The sequence below is a fragment of the Heterocephalus glaber genome, unplaced genomic scaffold, assembly GCF_053883595.1.
Source record: "Heterocephalus glaber isolate CG9 unplaced genomic scaffold, H.glaber_assembly_v1.0 deba00001600, whole genome shotgun sequence".
Classification (NCBI taxonomy): domain Eukaryota; kingdom Metazoa; phylum Chordata; class Mammalia; order Rodentia; family Bathyergidae; genus Heterocephalus; species Heterocephalus glaber.
This window is the reverse complement of record NW_028258372.1, coordinates 33,421,997-33,449,764: the sequence shown is the minus strand read 5'-3', so window position 1 is coordinate 33,449,764 and position 27,768 is coordinate 33,421,997. Positions and strand designations below refer to the sequence as shown.

The 27,768-nt window shown below is 32.3% G+C and overlaps 1 protein-coding gene across 8 annotated transcripts in view; it reads left to right on the top strand.

Moving 5' to 3' along the window:
* The window catches only part of Kcnt2 (potassium sodium-activated channel subfamily T member 2), a 394,041-nt gene that overhangs the window by 103,545 nt on the left and 262,728 nt on the right, over positions 1-27,768 (top strand). For all 8 annotated transcript variants that reach the window (XM_087193836.1, XM_087193839.1, XM_087193837.1 and 5 more), the window contains exons 2-5: positions 8,373-8,452; positions 10,768-10,867; positions 17,503-17,551; positions 20,342-20,401. In XM_087193836.1, coding sequence (XP_087049962.1) covers positions 8,373-8,452; positions 10,768-10,867; positions 17,503-17,551; positions 20,342-20,401 — 289 coding nt within the window. The remainder of the gene's footprint in view (positions 1-8,372; positions 8,453-10,767; positions 10,868-17,502; positions 17,552-20,341; positions 20,402-27,768) is intronic.

Below are 27,768 nucleotides of genomic sequence, written 5' to 3'. Positions count from 1 at the left end.
GTGGTTGTGACTGCCTGTAGTCACATTGGTCGTATTTTATAAGCTCATAAGTTTTTGTGACTTGACCAGCTTTATATCTGCAGAATGCATATACAGTAAACATGTGTGTGCATGTGTGTTTATATATGTAAACATATGAATAAGAAAAATAACTAGAAATAATTATGATGTATCTGGTATTTCATTTTGTTGAGGTGGCGTTGGCAAAGATACATAATCCTTATCAGATTTATTTTAATAAGCCTAAGTATTTTTCATTTTGGCTGCCTGTTATTATGTATTTAATAGAATAAAAATGAATAAATGTTCTTTTCTGTGCAATTTTATTTTTCTTTTCTCTTTTTAATGACTTGGCTCAGAATTGCTCTCCTCATATAGTTGGTCAGGGGGCACGAAAAGGTGGAATCTCTGTGGTTTAAGGATGACAAAATGTACAGTAATACTTTTTTTTTTTTGTACCAGGGATCAAACTCAGGACCTTGCGCTTGTGAGGCAGGTGTGGTGCCACTGAGCTAAATCCTTGGCCCCATTAATACTTATTCTAACTTCCTTTATTTTTTGTTTCTTTTCCTTAGATTTAAGACAATTAGAAGTTACTTAAATTTAATTATTTTTTTAAATGCAGAGGGGTAGAGAGTAAGTCCAGTAGATGCACATTGCACATGAGGAGGTGAGTAAAAAGTGATGTGAATACAAAGGTATTCTTGGATAGATTTGTATTGCATTTGTCATGGAAATTACAAGGTTGTGAATTTCTGGCTAATGTAAGTTGTGATTACCAAGGACTAACAGAGGAGTCAATGCAAGTATTGATTGGTTATTACCATAATTTCTAATGAAAATAAATTTATGGGTTATTGCACTTTAGATTATTTTTTCATTACAATTATATTACACAATATTTATATGTGTATAGATCATATCTGGGCACAAACACACGCACACAAAGATGGCTTTTGCCTTGCTGTGGTGTGTCTCTATATACTTTACGATAGTGCAAAAGTGAGACACATGCACTGGAAACTGTGTGCAGAATTTTGAATTTAGATCTGTCCCCAGTTTGCAGTTCTTCCTTATTATACTCTCTAGTGATGCTGAGTAGTGGTGGCTGGCCTAGTCAGTCGGCCCTGGGATCACAGGGTACACAGCTAGTGCTGCACTTTGTATTGGATTGCCTGTGTTTCCTATACAGAGGCATTCAGTAATGTACATGAGATAGTCAGCACTTTATTACAAATATTCCTAACACTTTTTTGTACTTTTTTTTTACTTGATTTTGTCCAAGTGTAGGCAGATATATGTTTGAGGATATTTCTGTTGGGATAGGGCAAGCCATAATGTTCAGTAAGTAGATAGTATAACAATACATTTTTGACTTAAGATACTTTTAATTTATGAAGCATATGAATTATTAGTGTGTGTCTTAGTCACTTTCACATGACAGTGACAAAATACCTGACTCCCAAAACTTAAGGAAGACAGGTGTATTTCGGCTCAGTGTTTCAGTCCATGGTCAGTGGGCTCCAAGGCAGAAACAGGATGGCAGAGGAAAGTGATAGAGGAACTCAACTCATGGCAGGCAGGAAGCAGGGAAGAAGGGAGGAGCTGGGGACAATGCATTTTTCTAGGTCACACTTCCAGTGACCCATTTGTAACCAGATCCTACTTCCAGCACCACATTCAGCTACTATACTTGTCAAGGGGTGAATCCACTGATTAGTATAGTGCCCCACGATCCAATCACCTTCCAAAAGCCCCAGCTCTGAGACATGTTGGGGACATTTTAGAGCTAAACTAAAATAGTATCCAACTATATCTTAAGTTGAGGAGTATCTCTGTGTATAAATAAATAGATACATGCATGTGTTCGTGTGTATGTGAAAGTTTGTATGCATGTATGTATAACTTAGTTACTTTCTACCAAACGACATTATTATAAATTTAATTTTTATAAATGTAGAGAATACCATCAAATGTCTTTGGAATTTATCTGTTTCCTCATGAGACTGGCAAAGGAATTGAGTAAGTTAGATTTGAGTAATTGTGAAGAGAATTAGTCAGCAAAAAGGAAGGGAGAACTCCCTAGAAAGGGACTTTCAAGCCTCTAAAGTGATGTTATTTGTAGGTAGATAGTAAATGTTGGAGCCAGTGGAAACCAGCTGGAAGCCCTTGAGCATTACGAGGTAAACTACTTTTTTAAAAGTAAAAAAACAGATAGTAAGCTTATTTAGCTAGTTTTTTCTGCAAGCCCTGATTTGAATGATCATTCTGTTAAACAATGTGATCACCGGAAGTTAGGAATGAATATTTGGAAGTAGATAAGAATCTGGTCAATAATCGAAGGGCACAACTTGCCAATACTTTTCAGGTTCCCTTTAGTAATCTGTTGTTTGCAGTGCTCTTTCATAATATTTTACAAATGACTCACAAATCTTCCTTTCTTGGTAAAGTAGTACCAATTTAACGGAGAAGTAAGAGGCAAGAAGGGGAAAGGAATGACCAATATCCCAACTCTGTCTCAGTCTTCGCTAAATGAGTCTAGGCAACTCAGTAACAATATTTCAATAAAGTTTTTTTTTCTAGACAATGAAGTTGGAATTTGCTGTACTGAAGTCATAACCACATTGTAAAAATCAAATAAATTTAAAAAGTCAATAAGTTAATAGTAGTATAGTATCTTCCTTCATATTCATTAAAATCAAGGGGAGATAAAAGTGCAAATAAGTCTAAATTATTAAAATTGAAAGGAAACTTGTTTAAAAATGTACAGAGAATTATTATGAGTTACAAGATAGACAAGTCAGAATAAGAAAGATTCCAAGCATTCAGTTCTTTAGGAACTCAAATTTTGGATTCTCAAATTATTATAAGGAAGAAAGGAAGGATGATTGTATCCTTCTCACTAAGATATTGATCAAGGTCCTTAAGATTTGTAGTAAAGCAAAAATTGAATACTCCTTTGTTCAAGCATCTAAACAGTAATCTTAAGTCTGGTAGGTTTCTGGTAATACGTGAAATTCTAAAGATGTGAGTGTAAAAAAAACCCCACCTACTCTGGTGGCTCATCTCACAGAACTTACATCCTAATAGACTCACTTGTTATATCTGAGAATTGCTGTTGTCAGCATTTTACAAAATGAGTGCATTAACTTCTTAGGGGACTCATAAAAAGGACCACAGACAACATGATTGAAAACAATAGAAAGTTTATTTGTTTACATTTTAGGAGACCACGATTTTGAGCTCAAGATTGTGGTAAAGGATGCTTCTTATGTACTAGTAAATGTTTTTCTTAACAACAACAATAAAACAGAAACAAGACAAAACAACAAGACTGTAGGGGAGGACCCTTCACTGCTTTTTCTAGATTCTGCTAGTACTAGACAGTCCATGAACTGTGACAGTATAGTCCAATTTCTGCCTCTGTCTTCTCTTGACCCCCTTTCCTTTGTATCTTTTTCTGTTTACAAGTTTTCATCTTAAAACATCATCAGTCATTTTGGATTGAGGACCTATTCTTCTCTGGTGTGATCAATATTAATTTAACTAACTGTATCAACACTAATTCGATTTCCAACTGAGATTACATTCTGAAGTAATGTGAATTAGGACTTCAGCATGTCTTTTTGGAGGGCAGAATTCCAACTCATAACAATGCCTTTAGAGAGAACAGAGGTAAGCATAATGTAGTACATTTGGAAAGGTGAAATTTAGTACATTTGGGAAGGTGACATTTTCATAAATGTAAATTCACCCAAGTTAGACTTTGCTAGTGGTACAAATAGAGTGAGAAAATCTTCTCTGTGGTCCATGGAGAGATTTTACATTCTTCTTCACTCATTGGATTCAGAGCACCAACCATGGGGTTAGGAGTACTTCACAAGCTACAAGCACAGAAACACCTCAACATTGAAAGTTGAAAGTTCTTAGCAGTGAGAGTCATTCTGGGAACTATGTATATTAATATACCATCTGGATATAGATTTTCCAAAAGGAAACACCAAAAACACAGAGCAAAACTGACATGTATCTGTTGAACGTGCCTACTAAGACGAGAACATTGAGGCAGATAAAACCTTGTTTGTTATGAAAACAGTGAGGAAGATTTTATACATGGACTCCATAACAAATATTGCAGAATCAAAAGGAGGAGAGGGCGGCAACAGAACCAAGTAACACCAAGTAGACAGATAGGAAGAATCTTCTTTGGGTAGTGATCTATATTCACCTTAAGATCCAAGAACAAATGTTTGAAGAAGTTTGACATCCTAAACAGATTTCAGGTCATTATCAGTCGAAAAAAGCCCTGTTTCTGAAAGGACAGCACATTGACAACCTTGGTCAGAGTTAGTCTCTGTGTTAAAATGATATTACCTACTTTTAAGTTATTAAATAAGAATTTTAAGAGTAAAGCAGGGAAATTGCAATTTAATAAGATCTTGGGTGATCTTTACACAGCATTTAAATGGCAAAAGAACAGCATAAAAAGAAAATGAAAAAAGCCCCAAATCAAGATGAATATTGTGGTACTTGATAGTGTAGTGGAAAATTGATGATAATTATACTAAGAAAATCTCTATAGTAAAGTTCCAGAGTGCAGAAAATTTGAAGAGTTCTTTTTTTGTATTTGATAATATTAGAATAGTCTGAAGAGGATGGCACATGCATCTTATTTGATTATGGAGGCAAAACTCCTGAAAAGTATAGGAAAAGGAATCTAGCAGTAAATTATCTGACTAGCTTATTTTTACAAAAACAAAACAAATTATTACAATAAAGACAAAAACAATTACATAATAGAAAGACTCTAAAATAAATCACCAAATCAAGTGGTCAAAAGAAAGACAATGTACCATCAACTCGATAGATTTAAGATAGTTTTTTAAAGAATAGCCATCCTTACCTGATATATATTTTTGTAAACTATAAATATTATTGGAGTCTCAGAGTCAACAACGTACTTAATGCTAAGGCAGTAGAGATATCTTCTTATAAGAAAGGCACACCAGTTTTTTTTACATTTTTTTTCCAAAAATATTTGTCAATGAAATATGACAAAAGCATTAAAATATAAATTTAAGTAGTAGAGAATATTTCAGATGATATGATTGCCTGTCTAAAAGACCAGGTTTAACATATAAGGGAGTTAAACATAATTGCCATTTACAGTATCAAAAGTTAAAAGTCAGAGCAAACAAAGTTAGCAAACCAAATTATAAAATATGCAGAAGTTAATGTCACAAAGAATGTATGTGATATAATAATATAATAATATGTTGGTGACTAATATAAAAGTAACAATGTTTAACAGTGACCTTTCAATAGATATCATTTAATGATTACAGTTGCAATTTATTTTTATTAAATATAATCACTCACTTTGTTAGGATAAATGTGACAAAAGGAATATAAATTTTATCTTTGCAATAAGCATATAGTAAAAATGACATTTGAAGAAGTGATTAGGGCAAATTTGCTGAAATGTAGTATTCAGTAATATGTTTCTTAGAGTGTCATAAAAGCATACTGACATGATCTACTAGACAGAAGTAGATACAAATCAAGTTAGATGGAAGGAGAGAGTTCAAAGAGGGGCATCAAGAGAGGAAAAGAGAAGGAAAGAAGAACAGAAGGAAGTGAGGGAGAAACGGAGGGACGGAAGGAGAACGGCAAGAGACAGAGGGAGGAAGGGCAGGCAGTTTTTAATCTGGAAAAGGGAACACTGAGAGAATATTTAAAATTAGCTAAAATCATAAAAAAATAAGAAGGGCAATCATTAAACTTTACTAAATCCCTGAGTTATACAGAACTGTTTATCTGTTTGTGCTGGGGAAAGTTCTCAAAGTGTGCACTACCATAAATATGCCTTGGTTCTGGGACAAGTTTTCATGTCAGATAAAACAAAGCTCCACTCTATATTATAGCCATGACACCTAAATGGTGCTTTTCTGTACCTGAGATAATGGATTAAAAATGCTCCATTTGTTTTTTGTTTGTTTGCTTTTAGCTTTAACTTTAAAAAGCATTTGTATAAATGTATGTTTTAATATTAGCCATGATCCATAGGGACAATATTAACTCAGTGAGAGCTCTAGGTTGAGAGTTTTACTTCACATGATTTTATAATCAGATGGAGACTCAGAAATTATTAAATGAGAGTCCTTTCAACATGCAAAATTGTCTTTACTTTTAGGAAAAGGAGAACAGTGGCTTGCAGGCTTAGACTTTGGCACATTTGGAGAACTCTCCACTTCACAATGATGGCCATTTCAAAATTGATTAATTCTCATTCATAATTCTAATGCCCTTTAGTATTAGTTCTTTTTCAATGAGAATCACATTATGAGTCATTCTACTTTAATAATGTTGAACACCTTAATATTTAAAGACAGCTATTGAGTGACTTTATATTTATCCAATCTTTGCAGTTCCTTCTACTTTTCCTTAGGTTATGTTTTCCAGACCCCTCATTATTTTGTTTAAACCTCTAGATAATCTCTCTTTTAGTTAAAAAATATTTATAGGTACCTGAAGTCGATTTATAATTTTATAGACTAGATCATTCTAGGAAGCAAACTTGCATAGCCTTTGCTAAGTTACTTGTGTAATAGATGTGTGTCCTCTCAAATTTGCTTTTGCATTCATAACATATTTTGAGTAATTTAGTTTCATATTAATATTGCTTGATATTAGTATTACTTTATTTAAAATGAACTGACTTTTCACTTGATAAACAACAGAAACAGATCCCATAATGGATTTCTAGGATTCTACTGCAGTTTTGTTTCTGCATGTGTGTACATGGGATTTTGAAGTATGTGTGAGTGCGTAGCTTTGCAGGGATGTAAGCCTACACATAGGCCTGAATATGGAAGGGATTTGCTGGAAGATGTTGCAATTGTTATGATTTTATTCTGGAGAAATTATCAAGTAAAGAACATTTTAGCTTCAGGTTTTCTTTTTTTCCATTTTACCTAGAAGGTGAAGAAAATGAGAAAAATTTAAAAATAAATTAAAAACTTGGGATATAAATATTTTCAAGGAGAAGAAATAAAATTTAGAAGGCATTCAAAATTTTTTAAGGTATAAAACTTAAAAGTTGGTTTGTGATGAATAAAATGCCATTTTATTTTTTGTGGAACAAGAGGCTCCTTTTCAACTATTCATAAACAAGGTACTGAGAGAGTGTAGGGAATATCATATTGAAATACTTCTCTACTGTATGAGGATCTTCATATGTCAAGTCTTGGCCTCTCTCCTTGGTTTTATGTGTACCCTCTTGCAACAAAAATTTAAAAAATTAACTCCCAAAACTTCCTAGTGTATAGACATTACATCTTCAATAAGTTGAGATATTAGGAAAATTGTAAGTAAGCTATTATTGTTTATGTTAACATTAAAATGCTTTTCTTAGCTTTTTGTAGAATCCTGTTCTATAATAAATGTTTTGAAATGAATAAAGAAAGCTGTTGACTATTAACAAATCAGCGTGCATTCAATGAAATATTTCTTTTTTTTGGATATGTGCTGCTGAAGCAAGCACATGAACAAAATATTTTTTTTTTACCAATATTTGGAAAACATTAATTATACCCTATAAAATGAGAGACAGTTTTCTAGAATTTGGAGAAAAAGCAAACTCACATATTAGAATGCAGTTAATTTTCAGAATATTGATACTTTTTATAGTGGATTAAATATATAATCTTTAGTCCATTAATTGAGTTATAATCTATCTATGGTAATTTTAATATTCTATTTGTCATTACCATTCCTTTGCTAATCCATATATGTATATGTTAATATAATTCTAAATATATAGGAAAAGAAACTTAAATAATCTTGTGTCTGAAGTAAGCTCTAGATGAACCTAAGGGCATTTAAAAATAAAATTTCAGGTTCTGCCTTCTAAGATTTTGACTCAGTAGATCTGGGATTGTATTGCCTAACTTGAAGTTTTCAAGCATGCAGTTGATTCTGATAGTGAAATATATTTGGAAAACACTGATTCAAAATCCTTGGAAAGACACATATTAAATATTTTTATTGTTGATTTGAATTTTCCATACCACTCATTGTATTCATTAAAATAGATAATTGAATTGACTACATGTATTTGAGCTGAATATATCTTGAAAATTAGAAAGTAACTGGTTTTCTCTAAAATATCAGTATTATATTTTAGCCAATTCTCATTTTCTGTGGCATGTAACTCTCAAGCTATTTACATTAAATCAATTAATTTGATTTTATTTTCTTATATTATTCATTAGCCTAACCAGAGAATTGCAAAGTTGGTTTATATTTATCTTCATGAAGGTAAAGATATAGTTGAACTTACATACATTTTTGTTTTTATTTTCTGTTTGCAGGGTACAAGTTGAATTCTATATGAACGAAAACACATTTAAAGAAAGATTAAAGTTATTTTTCATTAAAAACCAGAGATCAAGTAAGTCTTTCCTGTCATACCCCCTCTTTGTTTGTACATAACTTTACCGCAAAATTCCAGTTGTGCAATAATTTGTAAAATACTTTTTATATAGAAGAATAAAGTGATAATCATGTTAGTGAGACTGTAAAGTTTTGAAACCCATATATATATGTATATACATATATATATAGTGGTAGAAATATTCCCTAACACCTTTAGATCTCCAAATCCCACATTAGTAAATAGACTCCTTTGTGGACTATTTGGGTTAGTAGAAACACTGAAAAAATAATTTGAGAGCTTCACACTTTTTAGTAGTGAGGGACATCGAAAGTATACTTTGACAAAACTCTGGAGATTGATGGATTACAATGAGGAATAACTTTCTGAGTTTATGAGGGAGAGTTCAATGTTTCCCAGTCACGACTAATAAATATAACGCATCATATCTAGAGTGCTTGGCAATAACAGATTCTTATTTTTACTTCACCTGGAGAATTTGAATCAGCAAGTATAGGATGAATCTCAGAGTTTAACATCTGTATGATTATTATCATTAGATAAATTTGGGAAACACTGGATGTAAAATTGGCATAGTCATTGCTTTGTTGAGCCCTTTCAAGGTGGAAGTACCAGTGATACTTGGGGGGCTCACCTTAATACCCCATCTTTTTTTTTTTGGTACTGGGGATAGAACTCGGGGCCTTGCACTTGCGAGGTAGGTGGTGGAACCACTGAGCTAAATCCCCAGGCCAATACCCCATCCTTTAAGAAGCCTTTTTATAATAAGACATGACTGCTGCTTAAAATGCCCAGAAGAAATGAAGACGTCTACATTACATTTGTGTAGACTTTAAATTTTGTGCTTTTGACCCTTGAATACTCTTAGAGTATTAAGTGGTGCCTCTGTAAGTAGCATTCATAGAGAGATGCCTGACTTATGGGAAATTATTTAAATACTGAATTCATGGATTATTTCCATATTAAAGGTACACTGGTCAGATATTTTTAATGATGTACTAACTTTAGGGTTAAGACTGATAATAGTTACTGTCCTTTCAATTTGGTTGTTTCAAATTTCCAAGGAAGTGTCATCAATAGATACTATTTAAAAGGGCTTCATCATCTGAATGGATGTTTTCCTCAATTTCTTTACTAAAAATCCTCTCCAGAGCAGAAAAGATGCATGCTTTGTTTGAATACTCACCTGACTAAAGAGAAAACCCATATATATGAAGGACAGTTTTATTAATAGTCTAGAAGATTATAAAGAAATTAACCTACAAAATATACTTAGCATTTTCATAGAAAAACCTAGGAAAAATTACAGAATTAAGCATTAACCTTTTCAGGGTTAAAAAATGTTTCAGGTACATTCATGTATAGCAGAGTTAAACAAAAAGTGACATTTCATTTCCAGATATTATTAGGTAATAAATACAGGAAAATATTCCTCAAATATTTTTCAAAATATATAAATCAATAACACTGAACAATTGCAGAAAAAGTAATGTTCCTATTAATCAGACTTTAAACATATTTTACTGGACTTTAATTCCTCTGCTTCAACATCAAGTATTACTGTCTGCACAATTGTGCCTTAAACAATTTAAAAGATGTGTACATGGTGGTATTAATTTTTAAAAATTTTAAGAATTTATTGGGATTTAGCCTATTTAATGGTACAGTTCAAACGCCAACTGAAAATGAAATGTGTGTGTGTATGAGTGAGCGAGAAAATAAAGTCTGTTTCTCAGTATAAGCTATTATGATTTCTCTTTATATCTGTCATCAATATATAACATAGTGATATCATTAGCACATAACTGTATAACGAATATATAACACGTCATTATATAATTAATATATGCCATAGTGTAATTATGTAATGAATATTATATTTCATATGATTATATAAATAATTATAATTTCTCTATAATCAAATCTACAAAGTACTAAGAATGTCCAAGATTTACCCTGTGACTGTGGAAGGAGCTAGATTTTCTAGCTAACTAAACTTTATCTACCAATTTATAAGTATACTTTAACCAACATTGACTGGACATAAATTTTGTACTTTCTGATTATTCAAACTTATACTCTCAGTGTGCCATTTGCAGTTCATGCATTCTACCAAGCTCATTTTTTGTTTCAATTTTCAGGTAATTAAAATTCAGCTACCAAGAGCTTCAGTAAGTTTAGACAATTTTAGTATTGTAGTTTCTAAATACAACCTAAGTGCTGTTCTTACAGGTGATATTTTTGACAATCCTTTTTTAATCTTTTGTGAACTAAGTTCAGATGAAAATCAAATTTTTGTTGTTTGTTTAAAGGTCTAAGAATTCGCCTGTTCAATTTTTCTCTCAAATTATTAAGCTGCTTATTATACATAATCCGAGTACTACTAGAAAACCCTTCACAAGGAAATGAATGGTAAGGTATCTTTGTCTAAGCTTCAACAATATTTTAAGAATTATTTTGAATTTATTACATTTTGAGGGCTGGTTACTAAAGCTCATTTTTTTTCAATGAGGTTAGGTGTTTGTCTCAAGCTGATCTAGTTTTCATAAACATATTCTTTATAGGTTCTTTGGAAATATTTTTTTACTGTTTGTTTCTAAAGATAATCCTGGACTCTGATCCATGAAAATGCCATTGCTTTTCCAAGTGCTGTAAATAATTGTTGTTTAAAATGGGTCAGTTTCTTTAAAGAATGTCGTTCTGTTCTAGATGTACATTCACCTCCAAAAGTTTTATCTTTCTGTATGTCAGCTGTATAGATGTTTTCAGTTATACTACAGTAGATACCCTTGAATGAGAAAACTTCAGCATATATTTGATGAATAACTCAAGTTTCAATTTCAACAATGCAATTCTTTATCTGAGTGAAATGACACTGATTTATCAATTAAAACTTTTTTATTTGATAATTCTGTTGCTTTTATTAAATTTTATGCCTATATATTTCCCAACTTCCTTTTAATCTCTATCCTTTGCTACAAGTAGTAGGTTAGGTTCTGAGTGTGCAATGACATGTATAATGTTTTACCCCATCTCTATCCTGGAACCCCTGTCCAGCCTTCTAATTTTATAGTGATATTCCAAGAATAAAACTAAAATTTGATGATTAACTTCTTTACAACTATTTTTAGTGTATATTTTCCCTAAAATAATTAAAAACTAAAAAGACAAAAATAAAATGGAAAAGTGAGTTCATAATATGCATTCAAATGAAGTGAATAGCTTTTTTAGATAGTAAAAATAATTTTGTATTTATTCAAAGATTTGGAGAAAAGAAGTTAATAAGTAAAATTTTATTCTGTAAAGATATATTTGATAACTTCATAATTTAATGGAATGTAATTATACTTTACCATATTTTATTGAGTACTTAGCATGTACCATCCACATTACTGTGCATGAAGACAAAAGCCATTTATAGGAACATCCAGTACATCATGGGACTTCTCTGTCCATGAAAAGCTTGCTTATTTTGGAGTTATCCCTTCTCTCTGGGATTCAATGAGTTGCTTTATGTGTGTTATTTCCTTCAGTATATATTTATATTGTTTTCTCATATTAAATATGAAGAAGGGAAGGTTTTCTCTTTTCCACTCTATTTTGAGACCTTTAGAACTAATCTTGTTATGCTTTTCATCTCTGTTTAATTCATTGACCGCAAGAAGACTTAACATTCCCCCAATTTCCCACTAACATATTTACCTTCTCCACTTGGATGTCTAAAATATCTCCCAGACTTACCATGTTTCAGTCAGCTCATGTGTTCTTTGACATCTCAGTGAATGACAACCCATCCTTTCTAAATCCTATTCTCATAGCCTTCCCATTTCAGCTGATAACAATTCCATCCTAAGTTTCTTGGGTTACGTGTTTTGGAGTCAGTCATAATGTCATTTTTGTCTGGAGTTCATGCAAACACCTGAAAGAATTCTGTTATTCCTACCTTCAAGATACAACCAGAATATAGTCATTTCTCAGTGGCACTTCCCTGGTGGATGCTGCCTCCCTTCACCTGGATGACTGCCAGAACCCCTCGCTCAGATCTGCTAATTATGCCTTTGCTTTCTTTTAGTTTATTCTTAATGTGGGAGTCCAATCTTGATGCAACTCTGCTTCCAAAATCAAAGTGTTTACCATGGGCTGTAAGAATTTCTGTCCTCCCTGTAGCTTCACTTCCTACTACTCATCCCCAATCCATTCTCCTCTAGTACACTGTCTTCCTCTCTGGATCTTGTTGCGTACCTACCATCTTGGGCTGTCTGCCTTTCTCACACATCAAATCACATAAGACATCCTTCCTCAGATCTTCACACCCAAATTATCTAGGCATTCTGTTTAAAATTGTAATCTCAGAAGACCTCTTTGATTCTCTTTCATTTTTTACTGCAGTACCCTTTATCTCTCACACATATTTTATGTATTTTATCTGGTTAGTTTTCTGTGTATCCCATAAGTATTAGATTGGACATGTTTTAGTGGAATAGATTATTGGATTCCTGTAGACTGGGTAAGATGGTAGTAGTTATTCAATGTATGGATGAGTGAATAAATACTCAAGTGAAGTTCCTTTATAATCTAGTTTTTGCTAACCTCATTCACTAGCCTCCTACTTCAGCCTTGATGATCAAGTTAAAGCCACATATGCTTATTTACTCTCCCTTGTCTCTGGGCTTGTTCTAGGACATAAATTTTCCATTCGTGCCCCTCTTTGTGCCTCTTGTGTTGACTTACTTCAGTACTACAAGACCTTCGGGATATCAGTTTCTTGGATAACACTTAATCTGAAACTCTTAGCAGACATTGCACCCTGAAGCCCAGTTCTGACTTGGGGTTAGGAGTATCGTATGAGTACTGTCTGAACATCCACACATACATCTCTTATAACACCTAGACCACATTGTATTTGCCTCCGTAGCTTTCACACTTAGCATGGGCTTTGATGTGTCAGGAAATGCTAAAGTAATGGAATTATGTCCACTAATTAAGGAATCATTCTTATACAGTGAAGATGATTGAAGACCATGGCTTAGAGATGTCAGTGTACATTACATTTTTCTGTTTGTTATTAAAAATGGAGCACATAATACATTCTTGTATAAATCTACCAGGATTGTTTTAAAAACTTGGTAATATATAAGTTAAAGATAGGCTAGAGAGACCCACAGATCATAAAATGGTGCATGAAGGATCCTTTCAAAAGGAAAAGTGCACTATTGGGTGAGAGCAGAGTAATATTATATTATTTGAAAACATTAAGAGGAGTAAAGTTTCCTACAATTAACTTCCAAATAATATTATCAGGAATATTCAGCCATAATTATAGAGGATATACATTTGAAAAATCAGATTACTGTAATTAAAAACATAACAAACTAACTTATGACTCCATTTTGAATGCAATGTTCTGTTTAGTTCCCATTGTCAATGCAGTCTTGGTTAATGAAAAACAGAAGTGGCCTTTATGGGCACAGGCTCTATTTTAAAATAATGAGCCTAATTCAGCAAAGAGATTTATTTAATTAGAGATTCTGACATGACAAAGCTGCAGATAATTTTGTGCAGCTTTGCTGTATTTTCAAGTTTCTCCCAGGAATAAAAACTGGTTGAAAAAGGTTGCAGTAAGGATAAGCTGAATAATATGAAATAAATTTTACTATTAATGTCTGACAAGGTATAAATGGCAAACTCTGTACACAGCATGTAGTAAGGACTTAAAGATTTTAGCAAAGGAAATACCTGCAGCAGTCATTTAGGAATTACATCGTAATGTGAGACATCAAGATTGACTTATGACCTGCTGATGCTTACAGTTCTTCACTCTATGTCAAAACTCATACTTTCATTTCCACTTTTAAAATTATTGAAGTGATTATTTGTTTGGAGCATTCCAATCATAGAGTCAAAAATAGGAAGCCCCTGAATGTTCTTTTGTTTTATAGTATTTAGACTTGGATTTAAGATCAATATCTGATACAGCAACTGATGTGTTCAGATAGTATTAAGATTTTAAGGATATCCTTGCTTTAGGATAAGAACTATAAAAATTTGAATTTTGACAACATTTAAAAAATTTTTGTTGAACTATAGGAAAGAATATCATAATGTAGACTTTTTCTTCTTTCATATATATTGCGCACTGTATAGATTCAGGTAGCATCCAAGCCTCTCTATTCAGTCTTAAAATTTAGAAGGAATTTTTTTTTGTTGTTTACCAAAGAATTTCATTCTGGTGTTCCTGGTCATCGTGGGCCTTTTGTCCATATAATTAAACACACACACACACACACACACACACACAGGCACACACTCACATATTCTTTCTATAACATATATGCAGACCACTTGCATTTTGTGACTATGTGTTGTCCTAAGACCTGGGTCTTTTGTATCCAGCTTTCAGAGAGTGGAAAGCATGAAGAATATACATATATTTTAAATATTCTTAGCACATAAATGATAACTGTGACTTTTACTTGAATTTCATACTCAACAAATAAAAACCAGTTGGAGCCTCATGCTTTGACACTGAGAAGTGTAGTCTGGCTTCAGAGTACTTTCTGTACTCAGCTCTGTGCCACCGACAGGGAGGATAGATGTTGACAGTGAATGACAGCGCCTCTACCACCGTCATGTAAGCCTAGTGAAAAGGCTCTCTCCTGGTATCTGTTTCCTCCAGCAGTAGCTATTTAGTGCTTTCTTCATTTTGTAATCATTTGTCCAACCTGGGGTTAAGTGCTTTTAGTTTTTGGGAAAGATTAAGTTACTAAAAGTTCTTCCTCATACATTTTCTAGATTTTCTGATGTTTCAATATCCTAGCGAGTTTTTTTGGACACATCCTAAATATTTTTTGCTCATCTTGATATGTGGGTCTAATACTATCCCTAACATTCAAGTTCCTGTGGTTTGTTATAATTAGGAGAGAAAATTTTATGTATTATAAAACTTATTTTCATGATAATATAGTCCAAAGAGTCATAATAACTTCTTTTAAAGGCTAGTTCAAATTTTAATTATCTATGGTATCTCTATAGAATATTAAAATAATATTCTAGACGTTTTAGAATTGAGTACACAAACTGAAATCCAAAGCCCACTTATTTCTCCTCACAGTGGTAACACTGCAATTAAACCTGAATACTGAGGCTTTAGTTTAGAAAAGACAGTTCATACATTAACATCTTTTATCGTAAAAGAAAAACAAATAACATGTGTGCCATAGAGTCATTACCACTCTTCTATACCAACAAAAATGTCCTCAGTTAGATATAATTAGATCTTCATAAGTTGATATTAATTACTAATTCCCTTTGAAAGTACTCACAAAGTTATACCAGTATATTCTCAGTTTTTCCCGGGACTGCTATCTAATTAATTGTTTAAAAGTTTTTACAGCACATATACTTTTCATCTACAAAAACTGAACATATATTTTTCTTCATTCTGACATACTTTGCTTTTGTGTGATTTCTGAGATATAAAAGAGATCCTTTGGAAAGACAGCCATAGTTTTGTCTTGACTGACACCATCCATCATTTATTTATATTGACCACTCTATAAACTTTTATATATGTGAACTCGGCAAGACACTGTGTTGATAACAGTGGGCAATGACATATTATTTGCTGTTATAGAATTTGTAGTTTTGGGGAAGACTGTCATTAAAGAAATGGTTTCAAATGAATATAGTCTCAGTTGAGACAAGCAGCAAGAGAGTTGCAGTGGATGACACATCCTAAAAGATGAGTTGAACCCAATGATGAAGCGGAAAACTCAGAGAAGTTTGAGCTGAGAAACAGAGGATTCAGCTGAGAATTGTAGAACAAGGGAAGAGTAGGTAAAAAGGAATAGTCATAGAAAGGATCATGTTATACATGAATAAGTGTAAGAATGTCAGGTCAAAGAGTTTGTTTTTGCTCCCAAAAAACGTTCACCGCTAATGCACAGTGGAGTAATGTAATCTAAAATGCATTTTTGAAAAAAAAAAGTCTTTGTAATTCAGAAAAAAATGCCCAAAAGAGGTGCAGGGTCCTCATTTGTAGATTTTGTGAAAAGTAAAGTTGAAAATAAGGGAGCTTAGAGGAAGGTGGTTTTGGTGATAAGCAGATATTTTTTGGGAAGAATTGAAAAAATTTGTATCAAGCATTTATAGGTGTATGAGAGGATAGTTTCTAAGATGTTGCTGAAGTTTTTGGGTAAGCAGACACAATGGATTTGGTGTCATTGAGATGTGGAAAAGTGAAGGAAAATCAGTTTTGGGGAGAAAGGGTACAGGATTTGCTTGAAGCAATTAAAGATATTACTTAAATGGACAGATGTGACATTCTGAAACTCCAGAATGCTTTAGTCTAATATACTAAAATGTAGCTTTGAATAGTCTTTTAAAATTTTATCATTCTTTTTAAAACAAACCAATTGAAAATTTTTTGTCTTTTGTTATTAACATATTATGAAAAAATTACTTAAACATGTGAAAATACACCTGATTCTTTATAAGACTTTAAATTTCATAACTATAATTAGTGAGTGGCTTTTGTTTTGGGGAATTTTATATACTTTTATGGGGAAAAATACTACAATTTTCAACTTTTTCATGAGTAGTGTATATTGACTGCTAATGACTCCCATTTGAATCAAATACAATTATAATTGGTGGGATATTAAAGCTGTTATAATTTTCTTTATTTACACTTTTGAATTTGTACTTTAAAAACTTTTGAAACATTAGAATCTACAGCGGTTATTTTTTTTCTACAGCAGTTTATTAGGAGACTTTTCAGTGGCAGAATGGTTTGATATTTTTCCACACTACCATATCATTTTTAACTAATGACCGATTTTATTTTTATTTATTAACAATGACAAAAATTAAGAAGGGTTTTAAAATTAGAAATGAATGTTAGTAAAAAGAAAGCTGAAAAATAAAGTTTTTTGTTTAGCTTTTATACATTATCTTTTTTGTTATTATTTTAATACTTAAGTTGAATTTTAAAAGTGAATGGATTTCCACACTTTTATAAAACTAACAATTTATCATTCCCTTCACAGGTCTCACATCTTCTGGGTGAACAGAAGCCTACCTTTATGGGGCTTACAGGTTATGTATAATTTTGTTTGATCCCTGTATTTCTGTGATTATTCATATTTCACAGAAACAATATTGGCGAGAAAAGTGTTGATACTCAAAATAAGACTGCTTTTTCTTACTTAATCTTTATGTATATGTTATGTTAACATTTTTCTTTCTTTCTTCACATTTTTCCACGCCCTGCATTTTACTTTTTGAGAATTTTCTGGTTGTCAGGATTATACTGCTGACAGTGTTTGAGAATGTGGAGTAAACTAATGTTTTAAGGCTCCATATTTTCCCGAGCTACCTTACATATTCCTGTTTACTATTCCTTTATAATTATTCAAAAGCTTGCAACCATATTTACGTTTTACCTTATATCCCTATTCTAATGTAACAAGATCTCAAAAAATTGTTAAATGAGCAAATGACTTACATGATCAATTGTCATAGTTTATTTCCTAAGTAGGTAATTGTGGAAATAAATAAAAATGTGTTCTGCCATGAAAGGAATCTTTAAGGAAAGAGTAAGAATATGTAACAGAGAAGGGCACATCTGAATTATACTGTTAAGGGATTCCCTAGAGTTCTCTGAACTTCTTTGTTATTTTTTTTTCTATTGAATTTCATCTCCAGCAAACTTGTAATAAGGTGCCCTCCCCTTTACTTCTGTTTACCACTTATAAATCCTTTTTATTTTACTTTATTTTTAAAATACAAATTAACTGAAAGAATATAACCTGTGGAGGAATATGAATTATCTTGACAACACTTTTAGATCAAATATTTGGTCTGCCTTTTGCTGTTATGATGATTATAGAGTCTGCACATTTTATTTGTGAAAACGCATTATTTTAAGCATGCATTGTGACCATAGCTATGAAATCAAGTTCTTACTGTGCCTGGGTATTTCATGTTTTGTTGAAGCCATCTTTTATGTTGATTTATACTTATTGTTGCAATGTGGTATTAATATACAAATTTTTCAAATATTTAAGATTTCATGAAAAGTATCTTAATCTCTGAGCTATATTCATTAATAAATTAATATTTTATTATTACTCATGTGCTACTATCCTAATATATACTTTGATCTACTCATATTGTTTTTATTTAATAATAATATTTTAAAATAATACTCATTCCCAAAAAGTATTTTGAATAACATGTTAAAAAGGTTCTGGGGTAATCTTGCTATATGTATGTCTAGCAAACAGCAAAGATGATTATAATTTGGAGGATATGTGGAGAAAAGCAAAGAGATTTATGTTTCTTATCATACTGATGCCTAACTATTGAATACACATCTGAAAATAATTTACCTAAACTGGTGAATACACATCCATTTTTACTTTTAATAATCACTTAAATTCAAAGTTTTCATTCCAATACGAGACAGAATTTAAAGTTCTGTGGGATCTGTCTTTTCTCACTGAGATTGCCCTAAACCAGTGGTAGTGAAAATACAGCATGCATGTTATTTATTTTTCTTTTAAGAGAAAAAATATTAATGTATGTGTTGTTTTTTCTAAACTAACCCTTCATGTTCAGGTTTAATTGTAGTGTTACCACTATGAGGAGAAATAAGTGAGTTTTGGGTTGCAGTTTGGGTACTTGTCTCTAAAAGTTCATCATCATTGCCCTAAACCTTAAAAAATCTGTAAAAAATATTTATTTGAATTTAAAAGTGCATCAATTTTCCTACAGATGACTATAAAGTTATGTCAGAGTAATACTCCATTGTGTAGGAACACCACATTTTCTTAATGTTTTGTGAAATAAATCAGGCACACAAGCTTTAAAATCATACGTTTTCTCTTATATAAGAAACAAAATACAAGATAGAGAATATAAAATAGGGAAATAGATCTTTTAGCAAACAAGAAGTTACTAAGAGATGGAGGGAAGGTGAGAAGGGAAGGGGAAGCTGACATACAAAAAAAAATTAGATGTCTGTGTCTATGTACGAGCTCCTTACAATGAATGCATTCACGATGTACTACAAACATGTGTTAACTAAAAAGCATTCATTTGAGCCATATTCTATTTATGCCTATTTGATTGAATCTGTCAGATTAGTAGTAATTAACACATTTAACAAGGAATAATTTCCGTATTTTGAAAAACTTTTCAGTTGCAATGATATTTTTCTGGTAGTTGCACAGTAGAAACAGAATATACAAAAGAGCAGAAGGTAAGTTCAGTTGATACAAAACTAGCACTTCCAGCAGCCAAATAGAGATTTGGTGATAAAGTTCCCTCAAATAAAATGTGAAAGTATCTTCAAGCGCTGATTTGTAATATTGTATTTATTTAAGAATGTTCTTATTTTATTTTTTTGAGTTGGATGGTAGGATTGGATATATTCAATTGAGCTTGATTTCTTTGTTTTTTGTATTTTCTAGAGGGAAATGGTCTTTTGGGTATTGGTGTTTCTGGGGATTGGCACCTATTTTTGCAGGAGCAATTATGTGTGATTGTGTGTGCTATGAACATATGCACAAAAGAATCTATTCTTTACATATCACTTAAACTCCAGCCTGTTTAATTTACTCCCACCTTTAAATTGGGGATAGTGACAGAAAGGACTTGTTAAGGATTCCAGACATTATAAAAACTAATCGATAGCATGAAGGGCAGCAAACAATGTCCTACAGCCTGTCCCTCTTTACAGATGCTTGTGTGTTAATACTGCCTGTGTCATGTGTATATATCTCAAACAATTATAGTTGTATGTATGTTTATGTAAAATTGACAGTATAAATATTAACATTTGATTTATTGTATTTTCTCATTAAGTATCAATTTGCATTTTAGGTCTCAGTGGCGTTGATAAGTCTATTTGAAACTCTACTACTTGGTTATCTCAGTTATAAAGTAAGTTATTTTAATTAACAGTTTTCTGCTGTAGACCACACTGCTAGCATTTCCTAAGTGTTCTTTTCTTTATAATTCATGCTTGGAGATACAGCAAACTCTTCTTAAACCATTTTAATTATTTTGAGCCTCTCCAGCATGTGATTAAATATGGTAATACAGTAAGTTTTCCTTGGTGACTTAAAAGTACCTCACTAGTCCCTGTGAGTTTTCTTACCCAATGGATGCATGCTTACAGCGAGGCAAGCAAGTGAAGTAGTCTGCCTTTTTATTATTCTCAATCTCTTTTCCTAACCTTCACCAAAAATACTGAGAAACCAAAATTATTCCTATTAGGAATTATTTTAATAAGGTATCTTAATTACTGGCAAAGTTTTGTTTGGCTAACACAATTTAATGAATATTTATTGAGCTTCTTTTGATGAGATCTTCTTTTGATTGAGACCTTCCCTTCATATGGCTCTTTTCTCAGTGAGTTTACAATCTAGAAAGAGGGAAAACTGTACAGATAATTATAAGGCTGAATGTGAACAGTGCTTTCTGGGAGGTGTAAATTCTGTGCTGTGTGGGTTCATAGAGAGAGCTCATATTAGAGGATGCAAAGGAAATACTGGACTGACAAGCAGAAGCCTTGCATCGTAAGAATTTTAATAAGGCAAGAGAAAAATGCCATGACAGTCAGGGTTGATAGAATTAGTAAACAGATAAAAAAGGAATGTACAGGTTCATATGCATTGGAGAAACAATAAATACTACAGCATGCCTAGCTTATGAAGGTCTTGTATAGCAACATATAATGGAAGGTTGAACATAAAAAGTGAATATAAGAGTTTTGCAGTAGAAAGCCAGTTTTAGGAATGTTAGGTCAGAACTTCCGCACATTGCAGGTAAGAAATATCACAGCGATGACCATGTGCTCAGTTATGGCATCCTACATTACAGAAGAAAAACCAATAGTGAGTTTTTGGCTAGGTGAAATGAGTTGTCAGATTTGATGAGAGATTATGAGGGTAAAAGCTAAAGAAATCATCAACTTACTGAGACAGGTCAGGGAAAGGAAAGTCACATGACATTTTCAAAAGTTTTATGAGCCTGAATGATTGGGAATGTGGTAATAAAACTAAGAGAGAATAATACGATGAAAAAAAATCAGGATGGAGTCCAGATCGGCAAGATAATGGAATTGGTTTTTGAGATGATGAATTTGAGTTCCTGGTGAATAATCAGAGACGTGTGACATGTAAACAATTGAGAATGTGATACAGGAACTTGTTAGAAGTGATTTATTAATGTTTGACCGTCATTTTCACAGAGATGATAAAGGTAATCATGAGAGTTTCATGCATAGGGCAATCATCAAAGTAGAAACTAAGGCTCATGTTGATGTGGATGCTTTGTAGGAGGAACCTAGCAATCAGGGAATTCACAGAACTAGTCAAAGGAATTAGAAAGCATTACTTTTTGTTCACAGTTTCTTCATCTATATCAACAAGTGTATTTAAAGTTATACTTTTGGAATCATTTGTCTAATATATCAATTACTTTTCTACTTTTTATTTTTTTATTTATTTTTATTTATTTTTTGTTTGCTTATTTTGTTTTGTTTTGTTTTTGGTACCGGGGATCGAACTCGGGTCCTTGCGCTTGCGCAGCAGGCAGCGGAAACCACTGAGCTAAATCCCTGGCCCTACTTTTCTACTTTTTAAAAGATTGTGTTTGAACACACATTCTTCAGAGTATTAAAATCACAATTTTTTGCCTTAATTTTTTTGTTTAATTCTCATTTCTTTCATGTACAAAAAGTAACACCAATTTCAGTGAATTTAGGGTTGGTGAATAGGAAGTGTAGAAGGAAAAGACTGAGACTCTTATGAAAGCAATTGCTTAAGTGTATATGAAGAGAAATAATGTTTTAGAAATGTCAAAGGAAGAAATTATGCTGAAATCATATTAACTATGATGATGTAAGAAGAGTGAAAAAAGCCACTGAGTTTAGAAATTAGGAGATGATTGTTTTTCACCTACATGAGACCAGTTTTAATGGGAAGCAATTGAGAGTACAAATTGTTATGTGGAGAAGGTTGGGTCACTGGGCCAAGGGCTTGTTAGAAGCAGTAGATGCACATCGAGGCCATGTTCTTAAGTGAAATAAATAGGACACACATGTTTAGATACTGAATAGTTTCTCTGGTGTGAGAAACTAAAAGTGTAAATAAGGATCAAAATGTATAATTGATAATGTGAAATGGGAAGGAAAGGTCTAAAGGAGCAGGGGAAGTGGGAGGGGTAGGGGAAAGGAAAGAAGGGAAAAGAAGAAATATGAGAAAAGAAAAAAAAATGGAAACAAAGTTTTATAAATAGGGAAGGGTGGAGGGGGTGAAGGGAGAGCAGAGGAATGGGGAAAAAATAAGAACCAAGATACACCATGTAGAGGTACAAGATCCCAATGATGAATGTGAATGTAACTGTACTGTATACCTAAAATGTACCAATAAACTTAATGGAAAAAAAAAGAAGTAGTAGAAGCAGGGATGGTTTTCCAGCGATGGAATCCATCTACATTTTACAGAAGATGTAAAGTTTATGAAAAGCAAGAATAAGCTGGAATAGAAACCTAAAAGAATTAGCTTTGGAAAGTCTTTATTCTCTTCTGAGAGTACAGAAGATTATAAAAGATAAAGGAATATTTTAAAACTAGTGTAGGAAAGTGAAAGATAAAGATCATAGTAATCATACACATCAAATGGTAATCACACATACTAAATTATTCAAAAAGTATTGGTTCTTTTATAAGAAGTATAGACTTTAGGAAGAGTCTTCCAATGATTTATTAGCATGTCTCTTTGTTAAAATATGTCCTAATTGACAAACCTTGATTTTGGCTACCCAACAAAACAAAACAGAACAAAACAAAATAAAATAAAATATCAACTAAATTAAAATCCCAGATTTTTTCTTTAAAGTTTCTTACTATGCAGTATGTGATGAATGTTGAATATAATGTATACAAGGTAATATATTTAAAAAATATCAGACATGTGGATTTTTATCAGAGGGTTATCAGTCCTCCAAGGACAGCCAGGGCTAAAGAAAGAAAGACAATAAAGACTTGGGATAATTCAAAGTACAAAGGTAGCCAGGAGGTGAATGTCTCAGAGTGGGCAAAGACAAAGAGTCTCCAAACCAGCTGTTATTTATTGGGTACACACAGTAATTGGAGGGAGCATCGAGTGACTTAGCGGGTAGTGGTAGTCCTATGTTGATGAAGATCTTACGCTGTTGAGGATCTTAGGTCATGAGGATCTTATGTTGATGAAGGCAGTAAGGAGAGCATTCTTAAAATAGTAGATGGGATGAAGTAGCAGGCTCATAAAGAAGTTGTCCTTCCCCTGGTGAAACTTTTCTCTGTTTGGATTACTACTTGGTTCTTGAAGAATCAGAATGTCTTCAGCTGATGCACACTTGCCCTTGAGCTTCACAGGAAAAGTGACATTGATCCTTAGATAGCTATAGTCATACTTTAATCATGAAATGATTTTTTTCCTAAAATTTACGTAGAATGGCTCCCAACAGGGTTTTAAGTAAATTAATTATGTCTCCTTAGTAGTAGAGTATTTGCAAAAACATAACATGGCCAAAATATTAATCTTCATTTGTGAATTCTTTGCTCCAAGTTTTACAAGCAATATGAAAGTAATTTTGATGTTTTGCTAATAGAACTCTTTGTGTTAATTTAAAAAGTCATTTATAAAACATACAAATTCAAGATAATTTTCTAGTGCAATTATAAGATGATGGAATGTATAATTAATTACTTCCTATTATTTATAAAATGAAAACAGAATATTATAAATCTTAGCATGCAGGGCTTCATGATATAAAATATTTCCATTCTGACCCTCATTAATGGCTTCATGGAGGAGACGTAGATGGTAAAGTTCATTGAATTACAAAGGAAACAGAAATGACCCAAAGTAGTTTTGTGACAGCAGGACAAATTGCTGTTAATTATCTTCTTCTTTCATAAATATAATACATTTTTGACATATTTTGACTTCTACGGATTGTTGGATAACTTTTGTAATGAATAAATTAATTCACTGGTAAATATTTAGGACCTATAAATAAGGAAAATTTAGATAACAGAATCTAAAATGTACTATCCTTCAACTAGGTTTTTGAAAAAAATAATACAAAGGCTTGAACGGGATATCACATTCCATTAACAATTTTGTTTGTTGTATTGTTCTTTACTAAGAGTTCTGAAATAACAATATTAATGGCACATTGTTATATTTTCTTAAATCTTGCATATATACATATAATGTTCATTTTTAATATTTTAAAATACCTTAGTATAATATTATGCATGTATTTTATAATTCTTGAAATTAGACATTTTGAAATCAGCATGACAATTTTGAAACCATTCAAACTCATAGATACTGAGAATGAAATTTGCAAAAGCTTAAAGTCTATCTGAAGTTTGCAGATAATGAATCCAAATCCATGGCAGCAACCAATTTCATTTTCTATGATACAGAATTGTAGGTCTATGCTTAAATAATCTTTTATTTGTGTTTATAGCTAGTTGGCAGCAAGATCACAGTAATCGCCCAGCACTAAATTTTCTATTCTTCTGTCACCACAAATACCCTTATTGTTTACCAACTGCTTTCAGAATAGAGCTCTATTTATACACACGTATTCATTAAATCAAAGGGAAACAAAAACAAGCTCCTGCATAGTTTACAACCTCTGCAAACAAAAATTCATCATACCTAAAGGGCTTTTGTTAAATCTCCAATTATTGTTCCCATAATCATTTTAGGAAAAGTGATAATTTAAAAAATTTAACACCTCTGAGACTTATTTCTGGAAAACCACAAAAGATTTCTTCTCAGAATCTTAGATACTCCTATATACTCTTGATTCTGTTTTACCATGCCCTGAAATGGGAAATGTAAATTTTCTTGAGCTTATGTTTGGTGCCTCAGGGTTACTATATTTTATATTCATTCAAAGGAGATAAGTTATCAACTTTTTGTCACTGAATATGTTCAACATAGATATTCTTAGCATTTAATAATACAAAATTATAAAATGTCCCCTTTAGTCCAACTTGGGCTCACAACAACTAAATTGTCCTAACTTATATAATTTTTAAAGTGCTTTACAGAGCTACTTAGGTAGTAGTTCCAAATTTCTTTTTTGCTTGATGATAAAAATAAAAATCTAATATATTTTAGAATATTTTATTACTTTTTGCTTGGGACATAATATGTCCATGCTTAATGTAAAATGGTTGGATTAAGGTTCATTTATATTTTATTGAGTTCTGACAATGAAAAGAATATGAGTACTATACACTTAGAACTGGTTAAGCTGCTATTTTAAAACTTTTTAAGAAGTTACCTCTTTGTGCCGGGAATTTAGCTCAGTGGTTCCGTTGCCTGCCTCACAAGCACAAGGTCCTGAGTTGGATCCCTGGTACCAGAAAAAAAGTTACCTCTTTGAAGAAGATTAATGCTTTTTATTTCTGTCACCAAAAAGATTCAATGAAATAGATATTTAATATAATTTTGAATGGCACTATTTATGCTTTTTGTATTTTACTTCATAGTTTTCTCCATGGTGGCATTCTATGGATGCATGCTCTTTTTATTGTTATTTATTTTATCTGGTGGATTTTTATGATATAGGTCTTCATCATGGCCAATAAAACTTATGGGTCTATTCTATATTTAGTTTTCTTTAACTATTTTTAGGAGAGCTAATATATGAGTATATCAATTAGTTCAGAAGACAGTCTAAGATTTTAGAATTAAATCCAGTGAATGTGACTGAAAATATATGTATTTATTTTCAGCAATAAGCATGTATTTCCTCTCTGCACTTTTGGACAGTAAAAAATTAGTCCTCCGTATGATGGTCATTCCCTTACCACAAACCACACAGGAATGCATGTGCTATGATTCAGCAGTGGCATGACTGATATAATATAGTAATAGGTTTTATTTAGGAGCTTCAGCTTGTCAAACACTGGGCTAGCAATGAGGGATATCATTGTGAACTATACTAGTACTGTTTATCACCTCGTGGCATTTAATATCTAATGCTGTAATATGTTAGGTATGCAATATAAATTGAAAGAAGTGATTGAAAAAAATTGGTAGAGAATCTAAAAGCCTAAGGTCTAGCTAGGTCAGATCTTACTTAGAGCCAATGTGATGAGGCATGAGACAAGTCTCAAAATATTCAGAAGAAATTAAGTAGAGAACTGAGTTAAATATGCACAGTGAAGTTGAAAAGAAAAGAGAATATTTTCCAAGCTTCTTGAAGGATTGTATGCAGAGATATTTTTTAAGAGATATTTTGAGGGCCAAAAGTGCTGTGTGAGAGAAATGCTCTTTAAAATAAAGGTGGAGAGGTCAACAAGAACCAAATGAGATAGTGCCTTGTAGGTTAGGTTGTGTGAGGATTTTTGGTTTTTGCCAAAATGTGAATGATTCAAGTGTTTCAAAGTAAGCAGAAATTGAGGGTGGTGAGGTCACATTGGATTGGTGCATTAAATGCAGCTTTTGAAATATAATCTTCATAATAGTAGAAAGGATGAATTAGAGTGGGGTAACAATGAAGGAATAGATACTACATAATTAGGAGACTTGACTAGGTCAAAGTCTGAGAGTTAAACCAGAATAAAAGCTAGAGAACCAGAAGATCAATTTGGAAATCAATTTTGGGCAAATTATACTTAGGAGCATGTGAAAATGCAAAGGATATCTAAAGGATATTTGGTTTGCAACAAAGAACAGGTTTTGCTTTTGAATACATTACATGGAAGGTACTTCTGAGTCCTCAGTGTGAAATGCTGGATTAGGCAGTTGATCTGAGTCAGTGTCTGAGAGGTAAACTATTAATGTGAGCTACAGATACTGGAAATCATAAGCTTATTATGATTGGAGGTAAAGCAAAGATGAAAATATCCAAGATGGTTATACAATGCAGACTAAAATCTTGTAATCCTTCCCCCCCAAAAATTTCTGTTGAACTCTGGTTACAAGTTTAATGATTTGTTCATAAATATATTCAGGAAGGTTTTAAGCAATGAAATTATCCCCATTTGGAACCATTATAAAAGAATATAAATGCTTAATTTCAAAATGTAAAACAATTATATTAAAATGGCTAGAAGATGTCTATAATATTTGGAAGATACATTTATTCATTTATATACTTAACTGGGCAACAAGTGTATAAAGAAATAAGTTCCATAAAGTTCCACAAATACTTGCCAAGGAGATTATGATGAGGCATAAGAGTAAGACACTTTAATCAGAGGGTGAAATGTGGACACATTTATAAAA